Raw genomic sequence first — 21,029 nt, forward strand, 5'->3', positions numbered from 1 at the left:
AAAAAAAAAAAAGAAAAGAAAAAAGAAATTTACATGCACAAGAACAGATATTTGCTTGATCTGCTGGCTCAGGGCCAAATGTTTAATTTGCTTCTCCAAAGAACATTAATCCTTAAAAGTCAAATTCCGGGAAATTCATGCCACTAGTCTAAAAGCCCACTGACAGTGAACTGTGCCATCAACTTCATCTTGCCCAGTGACAGTTTATCCCACAGAAGCCAAGATAACATCTACAGGTGTTCCCTCTTTGCTTCTGACAGTCACCTGCATGGTCACTCCGTCTGCTAAGGCCAGCCTGGACCTCACCAATAAATCATAGCCACCTCTGTATACACCTGAGAGAAAAAAGCAAGGAAAACTGACTTAAGACCTCACAAGAAGCTCTGAATAATGAACTATATCGTGCTCTGCTTGCATTTCCTATTAGTTTAGTTTAGCTTTTCTAGAGATTTGTGTTTACGGTGAGAATTGAATCTTGTGGACAAATTCTAAGCAATCTTTTATATTTCCGTGATACCAGGCACATAGGAGGTACTCAATAATACGGATTTGGAGTACTCAAAGGTGGGGAAGTGGTAGCATTGGTATGTGCGGGAGAGATTTACGTGTTTTAGGCCAAATTTACTTCTTCAGAGAACAACGTTAAGGATACGCAAATAATTAAACAGCTAAAACAAATTATTCATGTGAACAGGCCTTCAAATTATAACTCATAAATGGGATAATGGAACCGTAGCAGGGCACGAGATGCCCCTGCACACCCCCTCCTATTTTGCAACCATACCAAGGGAGACTCTGATGGAGGTTTCTTACCTGCCAGATAGAGGGAATGGGAGTTCTTGTTCTCAGGCACTTTGTCTGACCTCTCACATGGCTGCATGCCCAGAAACGTGATGATGTTGTTGACAGCTTCTGTGTTGAGAAGATACAAGAGGGTCAGGAAGGCTCAGCCTGGGGGTCTGCCCCTGCACGTGCTGGGGATGGAAGGGGTGCCCCGTGGAGGGAGGCTACCAGACTAGAACCCGGTTGATTCCATTAGATGATGCAGACGGGATCCTGGCCTTGGCAGTGAAACAGGTTATGAGATATTTAAAGAGTTACTATGGAATAATAAGTAAGCCTATTAGGTTTTATACTGCAATACACCGAGAGCAAAATTGTTCTCACCTTGGAGAGTTTTGGTAGAACTGAGGGCGAAGGTCTCCTCTTTCTCAAAGGTGTCTCCCACCTCTTCCCAGGCAGCAGCAAAGTTAGGCTTCAGGACTTTCTGAATATGGTCAGACACAGTCACTTCGAGATCTTCCAGCTAGTAGGTAACAAGCAGGGGTCAGTAAATGAAGGCCCTCCGGGACACAGCCCAGACCGAAGGGACTAATTAGCATGCTTTTATCATTCCGCGTTATATCCTTTGCAGGAGCCTAGGATAAACTCTACCACTAAAGTAGTTTCAGTTCCGTGGTCTGGATAAACCTACCCGCGTATGCCTTCGCAAAGGAAAGCAAGAAAACAGGTCACCTGGCGGGAGCTGTATTCCGAGCCACGCCTATAGCCCCGGGGTACAAAGAAGTCAGGTTGCCACACGGACCTTCTGAACTTCACGTTCGCCAGCAGGTCGATACTTTTTAAATTTTTCCCTACATTCTCTGAGGGCTTTTCATTTCATGCTGTGGCTACATTATAAGCAAACTAAAAGCTGCCGAACAAAAACAGAAAAACCCAATCCTTCCCGTAAAACTCCTTGATCTCCAGGCAAATCGCGGAAGCGTTTTCATCTCTTAATCGCCCCTATTTTTAAAGACCTAACAAAGTGAGTTTTGTTTTAATCAGTCACTAAGGGGTAAATCGGAATTCTCTTTGGCAAGATACACTCCTGTCACAGAGGAGGACTGGCCCAGGTCCTCCTCGGTTGTGACGCGTTTGAGAATAAAAGCCCGTAGGTTCATGTCAGGTGCCGCCAGCAAAATGGTCTCTGCAGGCAGAGGTCACTGGGTGGTGCGAGGGTGTCGGAGTGAATCTCTGTGCCGGGAAGACTCACCACGTACTCATCATCATACCCCTCCTCGGCTGGAACCCCGGTGTCAGGGTCGCAGTCCCGGACGGTAAACTTCATGGTGCAGCTAAAGGTGCCTGCAGCTGGGGTGAAAGAGAAGGCGAGCCTGTGTCAGGGGCAGTGCAAGCCCAGGGCCTCCGCCTGTAACTCCGCACCGTCCGCACGCGGCGCCGTGTTCTGTATCGTGACGGGTGGTGGCCCCCAAAGCAGCCTGCGGCCTGGGCAAAAGGCAGTCTCACAAAATGACTTTAAAAACCATTCCCCGCCGTACATAGACCACACCTTTGCTGTCGAAAAGTACAGAAAAGACGACCTGGGCAAAAATGTTTTCGTATCTGTATAAAGAAAGCGGCAGGGGGGATAACTGGGGACTTTTTTTGGCCAGGCCTGTCAAAAGGGTCTACAAGTTGAAAAATGTGAGAACCGTTACTTTTAGGAGCTGACAAAGCAAAAAAAAAAAAAAAAGCAAAAAGCACACAGGTCATTGAATTAACACTAAGTACACCAGAGTCTCTCAATATTGTATCTTTAGACTGTGGACCAACAGGGGGTCCGTAGGACACCAGAATGAACTTGCTTTAGGTCAACTTTCAACCTACGGTTATAGGTCAGTCATGAGGTTCCAGTACTGGCAAAGTCAGTGTCTTAAAATGGAAAAGCAAGTGGGCCATTATGTGTTTGGGGATGACTCGTAAATTCAGAAAGAAATGGAGGTAGGGGGACACATTTTTGGAAAGGGAAGTCTTCGTGAAGAAGATGGGACTTTCTGAACTGTTGGAAGAGGGGGTGATTTATTAAGTATGGATGAAAAGGCATTTGAGGATTTAATCCATGGTTTGAAAAAGGCTTACAGGTACAAAAAATACTAGAAATTGGGGAGTGAGAGTTATTTGGGGGATAGGAAGGGCAGGAAAGAACAGACTCAGATGGAAAGACCATCTGTGACGATCTGGGTAATGGGACTTTGACCTCTCTGCTCAGTCTTTAAACTCCCTCTTTCCCGCCACGTATGTAGTAAATGCCAGTACATGTTGACATTCCACATAAAGGTGTAAACAAACATGTCATATTGGAGTCATGACCTCTTTCTCCAAGTGTGGATTGGCTAGGAGTTAACTAGATGTGTGTGTGTGTGTGTATGTGTGTGTGTGTGAGAGAGAGAGAGAGAGAGAGGTCTCCTTACATGCCCGTGACGCTGCAACTCAGTGCCCCTAGGTTCTTTGAGTTTTAACGGGGCTGTGTGGGAGTGCAGGATTAACAGCTTGGGGAAATCAAAAATTTGAAGGGATGTGACAGTTTTAATAGGATCTCCAAGGCTGCAAAAGAGTTGGGCAAGCAAAGGAAGACACAGACAAAAGGCCAGAAAGGCCGTGGGGGCAGTTGGCAATGGTAAGAGATACGCTAATGCCTAGGTGCTGGAGGAGAATTTGTTTAGGAACTTGTTTGAAATACCATGTATTTCAAATGAAGGAGACCAGATATTTTCCAACAGGCTCTGGTGAGCTGAGGCAGTCAAGAGATTGGAATGTTAGAAATAACTAAAGCCAGTCGTGGGAATCCTGTGAAGAACAGGTCTGAATTCAGAGAGCGTGCTGAAAACAGATGATGGCAGCGGGCTGACCCATAGAGAAGAGTGTACCTATCAAGACCACAGAATTATTTCAGTGCAATAGGGGATTGATCAAAGAATGATCGTGGTTAAATCAAGGTAGGGTTTTCTGCAGGAGAAAGGGAAGGAGGAAGAAAGTGGAAGCTAACACAGACCTAGAATGGGTCAGTTGAAGTATTTAGAAGAAAAGAAAGGAGAGATGGGATTGTGGTGGGGACAAAGGTCGTGATCAAATAAGAATGGAGAGGCAGGGTGGACATTGAGTAACACAGGATTGTATGAACCCCAGTTTGGTTCTGCTTAAGCAGGGAGGCTCCAGGCAAATGAACAGAAGTAAGGAAACCATCGGGAACAAGGGTATAATCACAGCCTGGGGCAAACTGGTTGGATTTTATGTACAAGTAAAGACCTAAGACACTTAAGTAAGAGACACAGAGAAACAGATTAAGGAAGCAAATAAGAACGGTGTTAGTAGAATGTTTCTGAAACTTCTGTGGCAAAATTTTAATTAAATAATTTGGTTGATAACAAGGAGAGGTTACAGGGCATCCAAGGTGAACTCCATCCAGTAAAGCCACTGGCAGCAATCTATGAATGTTAGCAGAAAGGACGAGTAACACTGGGTGATGAGGAGAGGGAGTGAGGGGGGCCTTTCATGGCCAGAGAACAATATTGAATCCGTTGCCGTAACATAAAGATGAGAGCTTCATGAAGGAAGCCAGGCAAATAACGAAAGACAGTAAGAGCAGAATGCCCTGGAGATCTATGTTACAATTCTTCTCAGAAATGAAGCTTGTCCTAGGACTGACTGAAAGGACAGACAGCTTCTGAGGAGGCCTGTGTGAAAGAACACAGAATAAGAGAAAAGGTAGATGCTGGAAACTATGTTGGGAGAGACATGTGAGTCGGGCTGGAGGGCAGGACCTCTAGGGTAGCAAAGGGCAGAGCGGAAAATTCGGCGGGGGGGGCAGTTGTCAGGTCTCAACCACAGAGGAGACCGTGATTAAATAAGACATGGGGTTATGAGGACATTCCGGAAAGCTTCGCTGAAATAATTTAAAGGCTGTGATCAATGGGGCAGAAGGTAGAGGTGGAAGGGACAGACGTGAAACAGGCTGGCTGTAGCAGCCCGTGCAGGCGGGTCTGGACTGAACTGGAAAGGAATGGGTGCAGCCCGCCACGTAGGAAATCCGGGAAGATGGAGGTGAGGCAAGCAGTGACCGCCAAAAATGAGGAGCAAATATGCACCAGGGAAGGTGGCGAATCCGCGGAATGCTGTCTGTGCAGATGGCAGGAGGGGTGCCGCAGAGACGGTTCTTCTCTGGAACGAAAGTAGGGGGAAAAGGAGGTAAAGTGCAGAAAAGCTGCATTAAGTCGCCCTCAGATGGAAAGGAGCCAGTAAGGAGTGACACGCTGGCGGGAAGGATGGGCAGCACGCCTGGGCCACGAGTCACGATGCAGTGAGAAGGAAAGCAGAGACTCGAAGCAAAGAAAAGGAAACGCTGTCGTGGAGGGCCTACAAGGCAGGGCACGTGAGGGACGAAGAAGGTCTAGACTGGGGCATCTTGTCAGAGCTCGAAATGGGTCATTGGTCGCCATTTTGGGTGTTGTGAGTAGAGGTCTAAACAAAGCGTGAGAAGCAAGGACTTGGGTAGGAGGCGGGAGTGGACTAGCTCTTGGAGCACCCATTTGGAGGGAAATCGGGACTTGAAGGATGTGGGCGACAGGAAAGTTGACGAGAAGCTACTGCTGGCGACGCTCGAGATAACCAGGCTTGACTCGGTTGAGCGGTTTGCGCTCTGGGGACCGCGTGAAGAGGATGAGGGACACATCTGGAGAGCAGTGTCCTGCACCCATTCCTTCCGTGGAGAGATGGCCAGTGAAAGGATGACGGCCCGGCCACGTATCATGGTTTCTCGTGCGCCGTGCCCTTCAAGTTGCTTGCTCTTTGAAGCTACATGCCGTGTGAGGAGTGGCGAAAAGCAAGGGACACTCCTGGGCAGACCTGTGGGGAAACAGCACGGAGGAGGAAGGGCAGAGAAGCTGTAGTCTAGACGCCAAGAAGGGAGGGGATTGAAGGCGTGGAGAGGGAACGACACCAGAGGGCCACTGCGAGGGCACCGGGAGACAGCAGAGGTGGGCACGAAGCACAGGGCTGTGAGCCAAGCTAGGTGACGACCCAAGGAGATGCGCCGTGGAGACGGAGTGTAGGAACCGGGGTCGTGAGGGAGTGCCACGTGGGACTCTTCCTCGAAGCAACAGTGTGACCAACAGAGTGGAAGGTTAAAGACGGATGGATGGATGTCAGCCGTGGCCAGCGGCAGGGGTCCTGGGAAGGTCTGGGCTGAACAGAGGGTACCAGGGGAACAGCACGGGCGAAACAAGGGGGAATCGAAGAGGAGACAGACACCCGAATCCACGGGAAACGATACAAAGATGGGAGCTAAAAAAGCCAGCGGCTGTGTAGGTGACGGAGGTGCTCCCGGAGGGCCGGGGGGAGGAGTCGGAGAGCCTGCCGAAGAGACGGGGGCATCCGAAGACCCGCAGGTTTGGGCAGGAAGCGTAGGGTGCCATGCTGACTCAAAGAGGAGAGAGACGGAGACGATGTCAGGGGACGGCTGCTGGAGGGGCCGTGGGGGGCAGTGGAGTGGCAGGGGCAGAGATGGTGAGGAACAGAGTTCCCCAGAAGGGGAGATCCTGTAAGGTCTCCTAACGGGTCTGTTTGGGCAAGTGGGGGGGGGGGGCCTTGAAGCCAGACCGAAAGCAGTACGTGTGACGACAGGAGAACAGGGCCTGAGAAGCGGCGGGAAGCTTCAGTGAGGAAGACCGGAGGGAGACGGAGGGAGACGCCCCTGGTGTAGAGCGAGGGCAGCACACGGACACCAGGATCGCCGTGTGAGTCGTTTGTCGCAGGGGTGACGAGTATCGGGAGCTGAGCGGCTAGGGGTCCTGGTGGGAACGCAACTTGGTAGAACTTGAAATGACACCGCGTGGAATTAAGATGGGGGGGGGGCGGCAAACAACTGAAGGGAGATACAAGTAAATATGCGAGCGCCACACCGAAGGTACTTGAGAAGTTACTCTGTCACATGGAGATGTTCCGCAAGCGACAGACCGCTAGTGGGGAGAAAACCTGGTGGGGGAGAGCTGTTGGGCAGGACACGTGCCTGCTGAATGAAGTGGAAATGGGGCGGGGGCTCAAGAGAAGGTGGCCTAGTTCTTTAGGGTAGGATAGGTAATAAGGAGACAGTAATGGGAGAACAGTGTCATAGCGGCCCCCAGATTAAAAGGTCACTTGAGGATTGGCAGGTACTGGCTGGAGGGAGAAGGCCTCCACGCTTGGGCCAAAGGCGCAGGGGTGGCGGGGGTTGGGGGGAGGAGAGGGGTTAAGGCTAAGAGGGGCATTTATAGAGAACAGCTCTCACTAGGTGGCGTGTAATAAGAAAAACCACACGTGCCATGAAGATCCCCAGAATGGGGGATCCTGTCGGCTCTGGGAACAGGCCTAACTGGCCTAACGTGTTAGGCATAAGGCCACACTGCTGCGACTCGTGTGTATACTGGGAGAGAAAGAAAGGTCTGCACAGCAATGAAGGTCAGAGGTAGACTCACTCTTGATGCATCGGTGGCAAGTTTTTAATTGAAGGACTTGGCTGAGGGGCATGTTTACAGCGATGCCTAAGACGTGCCCTGCAGCCCCGTCTGAGCTGATGAGTCTGCGCTTTATTTAACAAGCCGCGGTTTGAGAACCACTGCTTTAGACGAAGGCAGAGGAAGAGCCGTTCTGATAAGTCTTTGTAGCAACCTGTCATACTAGGATTAGCTGACAGAGAAGCAACTGGGGAGACCTGTCAGGAAGGACAGCAGGTCTGGAGAGGACGGAGGCTAAAATAAGGAAGGGGGCCACCGTGACTCAGGCTAGGGCGGGGAACATCCAGGAGAGTAACCTGGCCAAGGGGAAGGTCACTGAAGAGGGCTGGAGGGAGGGACACTGAGATGTAGAGAGTAGGGACTCGGTAGAGTGGTTTTATGTTAATTCCGACCCAAGCACTGAGGCAGAGAAAGGAAGGGGGGTGTGTGGCTACAAACAGAGATTAGGAAGGGAGCTGTTGGAAAGCTTTGTGGAAGAGGAGGGTAGAGAGGGGCCACGGGGATGGGCCTGGAATCCAGTCCACGGTCTGAATGGTGAGGGCTGAATATGAGATGTTGGTTTATCCAGAAGCCAGTCTGAATCTATGGGAATGCTATGTATATACGTAATTTCCAAATGGAGGAGGGGTGCAGAACATAAGCAAGTTTTTATGAGGCAAATATCAAGAAAAAGGAGTAAAATAGCAAAGTTAAAATTGCTGTCCGATGAGAAGAGATCACAATACTGACATGGAAATTGTCACTGGCAATGACCGGACGTATATGGCACCGTACTTGGGCCGAAGATCATGACAAAAGGAAGGAGACCAGTTGGTTGCTCTCTAAGGGAAGGGCTTGTCTAAAGAGGAGACAGTTGGTTTTGGGTGAGGGAGCGGGGATCAGAGGGGAGGGAACCTCAAAAAGAATACGCACTCGTCACTCTGAAAGGTTAAAAGAGGGGAGATTGGAAAGAATGTACTATAAGAGAGACGTTAAAGGCACACTTGGAAATTAAGGAAACATGTTAGGATTTGCAGAAAGTGAGATGAAGCCACTGAAGAGACTTGAGACTTGTATGAACAAACAGCAAGGGAGAGAACAAAAGATGGGGCTGGGAGCCAAACAAGGAGAGGGGATGTGTGGCTGCGGCTAGGGTGCAGAACAGGCAGGTGGGAAGATACACGCGGAAGGGCATTAAAGAGGGCTAAGTGGGAACATTAGGAAATGGGAGTTGGAAATGTGTCAGACTTGTGTATTAACAAGGAGAGAGAGGGAGGCAGGAGTGTGGCAGAGCGAGAACTGGGGTATGAAGTTTTGCCGTCCAGGTCGCTGTGTTGGAAGGTAACGTGTCTGGTCAATAGAGTGAAAGGTCAGAGATAGGCTAACTGGGATGGACATAAAAGGCAAACCGGCGGCAGGCATCCTATGGAAGTTTATGCTGAACTAGGAGCGCAAAAGGATGCGGTGAAGAATAGGACACAAGGGGAGATGGCAGTTGGTTGAGCAGTGAGTGCCCAACATCCGTCTGTCCAGAGAGGCAACTGAGATCTGTAAGAACAGCAGGTGGCAGCTGGAAGGAGGGACACAGAAGACAAGGGAGCATGTTTCCCAGGGTAAAATCACGTCCAAGGAGGAAAGGAACGGGAGAGTCAAGTGAAGATTCCTACAGATGTGAAAGGATGATTTTAAGAATGGCAGATACTGACTGCCGGCTGAGGCACGAACTTAGTCCAAGGTTATGATGGGATAAGAAGGGGGAGAGAGTTTGTGAGCTGAGGAAAGGACCGCCGGAGGAATGAGAGAAGACTTAAAAGAATAAACGGAGTGGCGAAAATGCAGGTCGGGATCAGGGCGGTTTTGTTAAGATGAATTCTCCTAAAAAGATGTTGCCAGCAGCCTTAAAATACGTCAGGATTGACCAGTCACGCAGTGTGGGTGAGTGGTTTGTCTGTAGACAAGGGTATTTGTATCTCTTGAGGAGTGGTCGGGAATCATGACGGAAGAAAGGCTCAGGAGGAAAGTACTGTACCCACTGTTAGGATAGACTGTGGGGTGATGAGATGTGTGGGGTGGTATAGTATATAGTGTAGTATCGATGATGTGATAGCTGAAGTGGGCAGTTAAGATAGAGCAGAGCATAACTATGAAAGAAGAGGGGGTTTTAATCTAAGTAATGGGAGCATGCATGAATTTGAGGGGGGTTCTCAGTAGTCAGTGTAGCAAAAAAGGCAAATAAGATGTGGATTAAAGAAACCCAGAATGGAGAAATCTGTCAGGTCTTAGGAGAGGTCTGCTTGGTTAAAATGTTTGGTGTTAAAGGTCGCAATGAGTGGTATATATAATGAGAGAAGTAAAAGCCTGCATATGGTTAGGAGTCAGAAAGTCGACTAGCTCTTGAAGTCTTGATGGGAAAAAATTTTTAAAGAATTTATATATGCTATATACATAACATCTATATTACTATATATAATTTCACATATTATATATAAGGTAATATATGTAACGTAATATATAATGTATGTTATCTACAACGTAATAATATGTATAGTATATTATAGCTTAGCATATATATTATATATGTTTAGAACCCTCAAAGATAGCATTACATGTTATTTAAGGAGAAATAAATATTTATTAAAATTATACAAATGAGAGAAATATCAGATTATGTAGTGAGGGAGAGGTAAATGATTCTGGAGTGGTACAGAGGAAATCTCAGTCATATGTGCAATATTTTATTTCTTTAAAAATATCTCAATCAGATACAGTATAAAGTTAAGATATAAAGAAGTGGGGTGTGGGCGTATGAATTTGGGAGGGATGGGTAATTTTCATCAAAAGACGTGATTGATATGAATCGTTGGGGCGGGGGAAGATGACGACGAACCTTGATGGCAACACCATTGGATGACAACCTGTTTGACCAATAGGAGAGCGTGGTGGGAGGTTGTCTAGGGAGCGGGTGACCTCTACTTGGTAAGAAGTGGGTGGGTATCTTTAAGGGAGTAAACCTCAAGAGAAAAAAAATGTATTCTTCACTATGATTAGAAATGGAAGCTGAAAATATTACAGACGTTAATAATATGTGATGCAGCAAATAATCAAAATCGGGAAGAAGCTGTTGAAATACGATGTTAAGGTTTGCTCAGAAATTGAAGGATTATGTTAGAACTGGCTGTAAGTGAGAGAAACACGTCATAAAGAAGGAAAATGTAGAGGAGAATTGAGGCTGCAATCTAAGAGGAGGGAGTGTCAGTCTAGGCTGCCGTGCAGAACACGCAGGTTTGCAAAATGGTAAACGAAGAAGGGCACTGAAGGCCAGGATGCGGACCGCATCCTCAGAGATAATCAGAATTGGAAGTTCAGTGCAGAGCTGTAGGTCAAGCCAGAGATCGATCAACCAGCTGAGGAAAGAGGTCAGGATGTGGCTAAATAAGAGTTGGAATATGATTGTCGTGCTGCCCTGAAAGCTTTGTTGGAGAACGACTTGAAACAGTTGGTATAGTCACCAGAATGAGAAGAGAGAGAGATGAAATGTGATGGACTTAAAATGGGCCAGAGAAGGAACCCTAGGAAAGTCCAGAAGGAATGGAAGGTCGAAGCAGACATAGTACAGACTATAGGAAATAAGGAAGACAGAACAAGGTGGACTTGTGAGTGCTGACTATCAAAATGTACGTATCCAGAAGAGATGATCAGTTTCGCGGGAATCATACAGCTGGAAGAAGGAATGATGGAGGAAATGTAGGGAGTTTGCAGCAAAAGGGGAAAGGGAAAATGGAGAAAAGGAATAGAGCAACGTTCGGGTTGCCTGCGGATGGAACCCTGTTACTTGAAGAGTCGTGCTCATGGGAGACGTGGCTGTTGCTCCACACTTGGGCCAAGGTCATGAGAGAATAAAAGGAAAATGGGATGGAAGTAAGTAAAGGGGGCACTGTGTGAATTAGAGAGCAGCTGAGTAAAGGGAATGGCTACAAGACAAACAGGTATGGATGAAAGAAAACACGGAGGCTGTCAGATCTCCGAATTTTGTGTAGAGTGGGAGAGCATCCAGGGCCTGAGCAAAAAAAACAGGAGCTGGATAGGCTGGCCCTTGAAGTCTTAGTGGGAAATTTACGACTGAATCGTTGCTTCCTAGGAAAGGCTAGGAGATGGATTGGATTAAGATAAACTCTGATAAGCCATTGGTGCAAACCTTAGAAGTATCACCAGTGCCGTTTTAGAAGGTGTGGACTGAATATTTTTTCTGTAGAACAAATGAATGCTTATTGGTTGAGGAGTGGTTGGGGCTCATGGTGAATGTTTAAGATCCGGTAGGGCAGATATTCAAACTAGGGGAGACTTCCTGTCAGTGTGATGTTAAATTTGCTGAGAAGCTAAGGAGTCCTGTGAGTCAAAGTGAGAGAAGCAGTTGAACAGACTTGTAGAACACAAGAGGAAAGAGGAAGGGAGAGAAGATGCTGCTTGGGGGGGGGGGGGGGGGGGAGGGCGGTGAGTATGAAGAGTATGAATTAGGCTGGGTTTGGGATACGCAGGGTCAAAATGGCCAATATGACCAAGACCAGAACGAGGGACACGGGTGTCCCCAGCTAAGTATGCACGTTACACTCGTTAACATGGAAAGTTTTCATCTCTACGTCCCCCTGTGCTTGGGAAACTGCGGCGAATCGGCATTCTTGTTGGCACACGTGTCCGTTCGGGATGATATACGTTTGCTGTGGTTAAAGTTCTTCATAGGCTTGCTTCCCATGCTCAAGGTTTTTCAGTGCATTGTGTGTTATGTCCATCACTTTCCCTACAATACGTGTGGAACAGCTCCAGCAGTTCGCCAATTGGTAAGTAAACATTTCCTCGAAGTTTCTTATTTATATATCTCACTCAAAAAGGTATAGGAGTTTGTTATTTATCTTGAAAGCCTTTTCGTTATTCCTCGCAGCGTCAAAGGAGGGTGCATTTACGGTATTTTATCATAGCACGGGTCCACTGTGTGCTACAGACAAACACGTACACTAACGAAGGGACGATATGTTAAATGATTCTGCAGTTGGCTCTTAGAATGGTTGACATCGTAAGACATACTTGAAAGTTTTTTGCAATAATATTTTTGTGACGGTTGAGAAAATACGTTGGATTTTTTAAAAGGGTGAGGTTAGGGACTGCTCAAATTTCAGATATTGCGGTATAAGCATTTACTGACAAAGATGGTTATTCCGCACATTTGAAACCAAAAGGCGATGCAAACCGCTCGAACGTATAAAGGCGTTGAGGCAGGAAGAGAATTGCGTGGTGAGGCAGTTCTGAAAAGAAGAAAGAGTGGAGAAAAAGAGGGACAGTATCCAGGAAAGTGTGCTTGCGTAAAAAAGCGTGGCTGATACAGAGAAAGGTTTGGTGAAATGGGCCTAAGACGAGGCAAGGTGCAGGGATCCTACCAAGGAATAAACAGAAGCCACGGCAGTTCAACAAATAGGTAGGAAAAAAGAAATATGGAGACAGACTGAACAATGGATGTAGGATAAAAACAGGAGCCCAACAGGGATTTATTGGCGAGTGTATGAGAGTGAGACACACTCAGTAGACGGACGGTTAATGAAAGATAAAACTGGGGACGGGCGGGGTGGGGGGGGGTCCAAGCGGATGGGTGGAAAAGCAAAATTTACCTTCAGCTGGGGAAGGTCATGTGCAGAATGGCATCCTGAAACAAGCTTTGGCACTATCACTGTATCTGATGGAACAAGGGAGAATAGAGATGACAGAAGCTAAGTAAAGAGAATGTTGCGTGGATTAGGGCACATTTCAGAGTAACTAGACCGAACAGAACGTGAAGCCAGAGCAAACGTAGGGAGACCCAGAAACCCGAGCGCGGTGAAGTAGCACACAAGTCAAGGAAGTGGGTGTAGGATTAAAGACTCGCTAAAGGTAGTGAAGAGCATGAGGGCAGGATGAAAGAGGTGAGGAGGCAGCGACATGCATTAGAGCGGAGTATTAGCAAACGGCAAAGGGGAAAAGATAGACTGAGTTGCACGTTTAATCCGTTCCAAACACGGGAGGGGAAAGAGGTTAAGACACGGATAAAGAGCGACTCCGTGGAGAGGGGCGGGGGAAGGGTGTTGTGGAAGGGCACTGGAAAATGCACATCCATACCTGGAAAGGGCGTCGAACTTCATCAGAGAAATGGTAGCGGGCAGATAACGGAACAGCGTGGGAGTGCGGGAGGAGGCCCGGGGCCGAGGGACAGCGGGGCAGAGAAAGGCACACACATAGAGGGGTTAAGCAGACATAGGGACTGAAAGAATTCCGCACTTGCTTTTTCTCAGGGACAAAACTGTCCCCAGTAATAATGGAAATAAAAGAACAAAGAAGAAATTGCATGGCTTACACTACACACAGAGGCCATGCAAAACACTAGAGAACAGGAAAACCAGTGCATGACAGGGAAAATGGCAAACGAGTGACGAAACGAAGGTGGTTGGACAGAGAATCTGGCAAAACCAGTCATAGCATGTAAATTTAAAAGATAGGAAGGATTAACGAGTGAGGAGAAGATATTGATGGCAAGGAGAGGGAAATCAGGCTAAGAAGGAGGAGGTTAAGAGCGTATGTAACTTCTTGTAGCTGAGTTCAAGGGAGGCTCCATTTTCAACAAGCTCCAGAGGAAGAACCGCAAAGAGTCTGGCAGAGAGAGCGGAGCAGAGGAAAGAGAGATGAGGGGGAAAGGCCAGAGCATCGGCTGCAAAATTTATGTACGAATGAGTAGATTTCCAAAGTTCTTCCAGAGAAAGGGAATAGTAAGCACTTTGAAAACAAGTAAAATTAAACATTGGAATGAATGAGCCATGGATTAGGGTATTAAGTAAAAAGAAATAAAAGTCACACTCAGTAACGATCCTTGACCAAGAGGAGGACAGACCTAAGAAATAAGAAATGTTAACTATCAGTAGACTGAGTGCGGGGCACGTCAGGTGTCAAAGGGAATGCCATGGTTCCCAGAGCAGAGAGCCAGGCAAGTGTCACAATTTGAAGGCAGTGCTGGGATTTGAGAAAGAAGGGTCAGTGGCAACTGATTAAGAAGGTGACAGGCGGTGCCCGGGGAGCGCGGCCCGAGGAGTGAGCTGAGCTTCCACCGCAGTGGTTCTTCCCGAGGATGGGGGGGTGGTTTTCACCCGAGGGGGGCTGTGGGCGCGGCCCCCAAGGCAGGCCTATCAAAACATCTGAGGGGGAGCAGTGCTCCGCTCCAACACACACAAAACCAAAAAAACACAAAAAGAAACCCCAAAACCACGGCCCGATGATGATGCTGATAGGCGGTCTTGGGGGTCACGCGTCCTCGGGTGAGAATCGCTGGGTGGCAGCGGCAGAGTGGAGGGTGGGCGGAGAGGTGAAACTTGAGCCAGAGGAGCCCCTGAGCCGGGGGTGCATGGGGACATCAGAGTCAGGACTGTCAGACACGGGGCAAAGGATGTGGGACCAGGAAGACAGCGAGCAAATGGATGTAGCCGAGAAGGCACCTGGCCCATTGGGGGCTGGGTGCGGATTCACGTTCAGCGTGTAGGGAGTGGCGTGCCAAAGTGGTGTTCCCAGAGCTAGGGACGCTTCAGGACTCGGGCCGAGAGAGAGGAGAATGGCGATCGCAAGGAAGTTGTGTGAGCACCGTGAGCACAGAGCACGGGTGGGCTGTCCAGGCAGAAGGAAGGGGCAGGCGGGACAGGAGACCACAGGGCTGATCATCTGGGGGAGAGATGCTGCCAGGGAGGCAGGAGGACCCAGGGCTCCTGCAGGTGGAGACCTTATGCAGTGGTGTCGGGCGGGCCATGTGGGCAGGGGCGAGGGCGGGAGGGAGGGTGGAAAGGAAAATGCGGTAGTGAAAGGAAAGAGGAAGGAGAGTCAGACGAACAGGCTCCCGGAGAGCGCTGTAGGAAGAGTGTGCAACGAAGGGGTCCGAGTGGAAACAGGAAAGGTCACGGGAGGGACGTGTGTGGGGCCCAGGCGGCCTGCAGGGTGTGGGTCCACAGGACGTGAGCAGGAGCTGGCGGGGGAGCGTGCGGGTTCAGTACCGTATGTCTGAAGCAGAGACGACAGAGGTGAGTTGAGCGGGGGGTGAGGGAGCGAGCGGGGAGCACACAGCAGGGAGGACAGCAGAAGCAGCCGGAGGACTCACAGAGGGTAGCTGAAGGAACGTCACGTGGCTCAGGTAGCAGGACGGTTCCGATGTCATGTGTGCGGTAGACAAGCAGAGCAGGAGAGGCAGGGGGGCGGGCCCTGGAGGCCCATCAGGCGATGGCCCATCAGTCCGCAGCAGGTGGGAGAACATGGTGGGGGAGAGGTGGTCCGAGGGGCAGGAGTGAGAAGGGGCGGGTGAGGGCCTCGCAGGTAGGGCAGGAGAGGCTGGGGAGGGTCAGGGAATGTCCTGTGCCGGGAGGGATGGCAGAGGGCCCGGGGGAGGGAGCAGACGAGAGGCATCCAGAAACTGCCCCCCAAATGTGGACGAGGTATTGAAGAACCAACACCCCTGCCCCAGGAGGAAGAGGACAGCCTACGAGGAAGCAGGGGTGGGGGGAGGTGGCCAGAGGAGATGAGTCAGGAGAGCTCGTGGCCCGTTTAAAATGTTGGAGACAACACTGTCAGTGTAGGGCATGGTGAGAAGATGAAAGGTCAGAATGACCTCCCAAGTGGCCGACCTGAAACGTAGAGAGGTTAGCAGTGATGTCAGCGGCAGGTGGCTTCAGTACAGCACACTGGGGACGAAGGGCTGATAACCTGGAGAGCGTGAGGGCTGGTCAAGTAGGGAGCAGATGTCAAGGAAAAGACCTGTAACTCCTTCAGGTGGCGGTGCTGGTCAGGGGAGTGGAAGGGAGCCGATGTGGACAGGTGCAGGGGAGGAAGGAGAGGACCTCATGGCATGGGAGGTGCTCGCGGTGGGTAGACGGGGTGCCGCTGAAAAGGGGAAGGCATCCTGAAAAGCTCCCAGTGGGGACATTGGCAGATTTCAGGTGGCAAGAAAGACGGCGTGTGCAGGGCTGAGACGGGATGGTAGGAACAGGGCAAAGAGCTGAGACTCCGGGCACTGGACGACGCGGGGGCCTCAGGAACAAGTGGGGGGAAGGGGCACCATGAGGTGGAACAGGGGGACCAGGGCATCACTGCACAGTAAGACCCTGCAGAGGAACCTCAGGGATACAGGACGGACTCCTGTGCATCGGGCCCAGAGTGTGGGTAGCAGATATACTTCGAAATGGCAGGGGAGCGTGCAAGAATCAAGGCTGGTAACGTCTCCCAAGGATCACCGAATCCATGTCTCAGCTGCTCCAAGGGGGCAGAAAGGATGGAGGTCTAGCATGTAGCAGCGAGACTCCATTAGAGAAGGAAGGAGGACTCTCAAAACCAGTGGGGTGTCAAAGATCTAATCTGAGAAGATGGTGTGGACGGCGAGAGGGCATGGAGGGAGAGAGCAGCGGTAGGGTAACAGGGGCTTCCGGGCTCTTGGTCGAGAACCTTGGATCAGGTGGGCAACAGAGGGGGCCAGGCGAGGGGAGGGAGAGCCAGAGGAGGGCCCTAAAACCCACATGTGGTGTTGTGAAGGGATCAGGACCAGGAGGGAAAGGGGGCAAAGGAGAGATCTGAACGATCTCACTACAGAGTGGGAGGGCAGTGGCAATGGGCAGGGGTGCATCAGGGGACCCGGTGGCGAAGGAATGGAAGCGGGGGTGGTGAGGGAAGGAGGACGAGCTCAAAGCGCAGGCCTGGTGTAAAGTCCGGTGGGCAAGGGCTTGATCGAAAAGGGAAGAGAGGAGGAAGGAAGGTGAGGTGGGGTGAGGCTAGGGGACAAGAAGGGAGCCTAAAGCGGGGGCGGTGGTCAGAGCCAGTGGAAGGACCGGACGAGCGCCAGCAGGTGCGGTCAGAGAGAACATGGCCTGTTGAGGGGATGGAAAGAGTGTGAGCTGTGACGGCAGGTCAGGGGAGGGAGCACATCCCCTGTGGAGAAGGGATGACCGGGTGCAAATACATGACAGGCATTAGGGAGCTTGGACACACACGGGCGCTGGCGAAGAGGCAGGGCGCTTACCTGGGCGGAGGGGGGACGAGGAAGAGACGGGTAGCGTGAGGAAAGCTCCTGGTAAAGAATGTCAACATGGGGCCTTGTTGCAGCTGAACAGGTCATCCCCCCGAGACAGACAAGGTGAGAGGAGGCCCTGGGGAGGAGTGCGGCGGAAGGGAGACGGGCTGGACACAAGAGGAGTTGCGAGAAGGGGGCGGTGGCAAGAACAGTCCTGACAGGAGGGACTTGCAGAGCCTGGGGCCACAGTGCTCCAGCAGAGGCACAGGAAGGAGGGGCAGAGAGGGTGGTGGTGGGTGTGGAGCCTCGGCTGCTGCCCCCGTGGCCGTGAATGTGGTGGAAAGGGTAGAACTTTTTGGCCAGGCTCTGTACTATGGATCCAGATGGAACGGGTGGGAGATGGGGTTGGGTAGGGGTGGGGGGTGGCGTTCACTGGGTTGGACTAGAGAACAGGGTTGGGACTGACTGGGACACGGTGGGTGTGGGGACATGAGAAGACCTTCTTCTTTAACTGAATCTGAATTTGTAGGCTGATTTCAAGTCCAAAACGAGGGGCGGGGGGGTGGGGGCGGGGGTGAGGACCACAGACTGAAGCGAGGCTGGGGAAGACCAGCGTGTCTACCCAGAGAGGACACAGGACAGGAGCTGCAGGGACGGTGGCAGGTCTGCTGGGCAGGAATCCCAGACGGACGTGAGGACCACAGTGAGGGGACGGTGTCACGGGTCTGAAATGAGGAGAGGTAACCTAGGGAAGGAGCCAGCGGCACGCACGGAGATAAACCAGTATTGGCCCAAAGATACGGTCACGTTGCCGGTAAGTCCTCAAGGCTGAGGGCGGGAGGCTGTGAACAGAATGATGCTCTCGAGCAGACTGGGCTGGGGGCACAGCAGGTGTCGGGACCACATGCTCAAAGAATGTGGTGCTTCCAAGAGGATAGAGCCGGGTCGGTGTCGGTGTGGGGAACTGTTGGGAATGTGAGGGACGCTGTTAACTGTTCAGGGTGTCAGTGGCAACCGAGGGAAGGAGAAGGTGACAGGCGGTGCCCGGGGAGCGCGGCCCGGGGAGTGAGCTGGGCTTCCACCGCAGTGGTTCTTCCCGAGGATGGGGGGGGTGGTTTTCACCCGAGGGGGGCTGTGGGCGCGGCCCCCAAGGCAGGCCTATCAAAACATCTGAGGGGGAGCAGTGCTCCGCTCCAACACACACAAAACCAAACAAAACACAAAAAGAAACCCCAAAACCACGGCCCGATGATGATGCTGATAGGCGGTCTTGGGGGTCACGCGTCCTCGGGTGAGAATCGCTGGGTGGCAGGGGCAGAGTGGAGGGCGGGCGGAGAGGTGAAGCTTGAGCAGATGAGCCCCTGAGCCGGGGGTGCATGGCGACATCAGAGTCAGGACTGTCAGACACGGGGGAAGGGACGTGGGACCAGGTAGACAGCGAGCAGATGGATGTAGCCGAGAGGGCACCTGGCCCATTGGGGGCTGGGTGCGGATTCACGGTCCGCGTGTAGGGAGTGGCGTGCCAAAGTGGTGTTCCCAGAGCTAGGGACGCTTCAGGACTCGGGCCGAGAGAGAGGAGAATGGCGATCGAAAGGAAGTTGGGTGAGCACCACGAGCACAGAGCACGGGGCGGGTTGTCCACGCAGAAGGAAGGGGCAGGCGGGACAGGAGACCACAGGGCTGATCATCTGGGGGAGAGATGCTGCCAGGGAGGCAGGAGGACCCAGGGCTCTCTGCAGGTGGAGGCCGAGTGCAGTAGTGTTGGGCCATGTGGGCAGGGGCGAGGGTGGGAGGGAGGGTGGAAGGGAAAATGCTGTAGTGAAAGGAAAGAGGAAGCAGAGTCAGAGGAACAGCCTCCCGGAGAGCACTGTAGGAAGAGTGTGCAACGAAGGGGTCCGAGTGGAAACAGGAAAGGTTATAGGAGGGACGTGTGTGGGGCCCAGGCGGCCTGCAGGGTGTGGGTCCACAGGACGTGAACAGGGGCTGGCGGGGGAGCTTGTGGATTCAGTACCGTATGTCTGAAGCAGAGATGACAGAGGTGAGTTGAGCGGGGGATGAGGGAGCGAGCAGGGAGCACACAGCAGAGAGGACGGCGGAAGCAGCTGGACGACTCAGAGGGTAGCTGAAGGAACGTCACGTGGCTCAGGTGGTGGGACGGTTCCGATGTCATGTGTGCGGTAGACAAGCAGAGCAGGACAGGCAGGGGGGCGGGCCCTGGAGGCCCATCAGGCGATGGCCCATCAGTCTGCAGCAGGTGGGAGAACATGGTGGGGGAGAGGTGGTCCGAGGGGCCAGAGCGAGAAGGGGCAGGTGAGGGCCTCGCGGGTAGGGCAGACGAGGCTGGGGGTGGGGGGCAGGGAATGAATGTCCTGTGCCGAGAGGGATGGCAGAGGGCCCGGGGGAGGGAGCGGACGAGAGGCATCCAGGAACTGCCCCCCAAACGGGGACAAGGTCTTGAAGAACCAACCCCCCTGCCCCAGGAGGAAGAGCACAGTGTAGGTGAAGCCAGAAATCACACAGTGGTATGAGGAACATGGGAGAGGTGGACGGAGGCTAGAGCTTGAGGTAGGAGAGGTAGTGGCCTGTTTAATATATTAGAGGTAATCCTGTCAGTGGTGTCTTGTCTAGGTCCATAGAGAAGCCTAGAAAAGTAACAGCCTCCCAAATGGCAGACCTGGAAAGCTAGGGTGCCTAGGGGTGAATTTGGATAGTAGGTGGATTGTCTACAGCCCCCTGGTGATGAAGATCACAAGAGAAGGATTTGAGGGTAGTCACCTGACTAGCACGTGCTGGAGAAGTAAGATGCAGTGTTGATGGTGAACCAGAGGTCTCTTAGAGACAGGAGTGGGAGAACAGGCAGAGGAAAGGCCCAGAACGTTCAGTCTGGAAAGGGAGAGAGAGTAGAGACTGAGGCAACTATGAAAAGTTGGTCTGTGGGATGCGAGTCATGTCAGGGGAATCTATGAGAAAACAAAGGGAAAGGCAGTAGGGAAAAGGGGAGAGAATCTCATAAACGTGCCAGGGGCCCAGGGGCAGAAGGGGAAGGCGGTGTGGACAGCTTCCAATCTGGGGACATCAACACGTCTCAAGACAAGATTGTCACGGTCGGTATAAGGCTAGGCAGTTAGGAGTAGAGCAGAGCAGGGGGAACATGCCGTAGCCTGGGCATTTGGACCCAAGGGCTCCTGAGAGCACGCGGGGACAGGGGACGTTAACGACAAAGGTGAAACTGAGGAACTGGGGCAGTGCTGCCCATTAAAACAGACCCTGAATAGAAACCACTGACGGGAAACCTCAGGGAGTTCAAGATGGATTCATGTGAATGGAGGCCAGTGTGTAGGTAGCCAGGTTAGAAACAGAGGGGAGGGGCCAACAAGAGCGAATGCAGAAATGGCATTTTTCAGCAGTCACCAAATCCCTCTTTGTGCTATTTCAAGGAGTTGTAAAGGGCGGATCCTAACACGTAGCTGGAGATTCCCAACAGGGACGTTGTACCGGACAGGGGGACACCCCAAAATCTGAGAATGCCCTGGGTCTGTCGAAGATGTCGGCGGCGGAGGGGCACGGAGGGAGAGCAAGGGGTGGGCTGGTGAGGTCTGGGGACCCTTGTTTTAGAGGCTTGATGTGGCGGACAACAGAGGCAGCAGGGCTTACTGGATGGAGAACGAGGGTGGGGGGGGGCTGACATC

At 51.5% G+C, this 21,029-nt stretch overlaps 1 protein-coding gene across 2 annotated transcripts in view; it reads right to left on the reverse strand.

Annotated features, from left to right (window-relative positions):
* Nucleotides 1-50: 50 nt before the first annotated feature.
* COPG2 (COPI coat complex subunit gamma 2) overlaps nucleotides 51-21,029 on the reverse strand; it is a 114,031-nt gene continuing 93,052 nt past the window's right edge. For both annotated transcript variants that reach the window (XM_047840322.1, XM_047840325.1), the window contains 4 exons: nucleotides 2,036-2,133; nucleotides 1,168-1,306; nucleotides 814-912; nucleotides 51-335 (listed from right to left, as the gene is read on the reverse strand). In XM_047840322.1, coding sequence (XP_047696278.1) covers nucleotides 205-335; nucleotides 814-912; nucleotides 1,168-1,306; nucleotides 2,036-2,133 — 467 coding nt within the window. In that variant the 3' untranslated portion in view covers nucleotides 51-204. The remainder of the gene's footprint in view (nucleotides 336-813; nucleotides 913-1,167; nucleotides 1,307-2,035; nucleotides 2,134-21,029) is intronic.

Source organism: Prionailurus viverrinus, chromosome A2 (assembly GCF_022837055.1).
Source record: "Prionailurus viverrinus isolate Anna chromosome A2, UM_Priviv_1.0, whole genome shotgun sequence".
Lineage (NCBI taxonomy): Eukaryota > Metazoa > Chordata > Mammalia > Carnivora > Felidae > Prionailurus > Prionailurus viverrinus.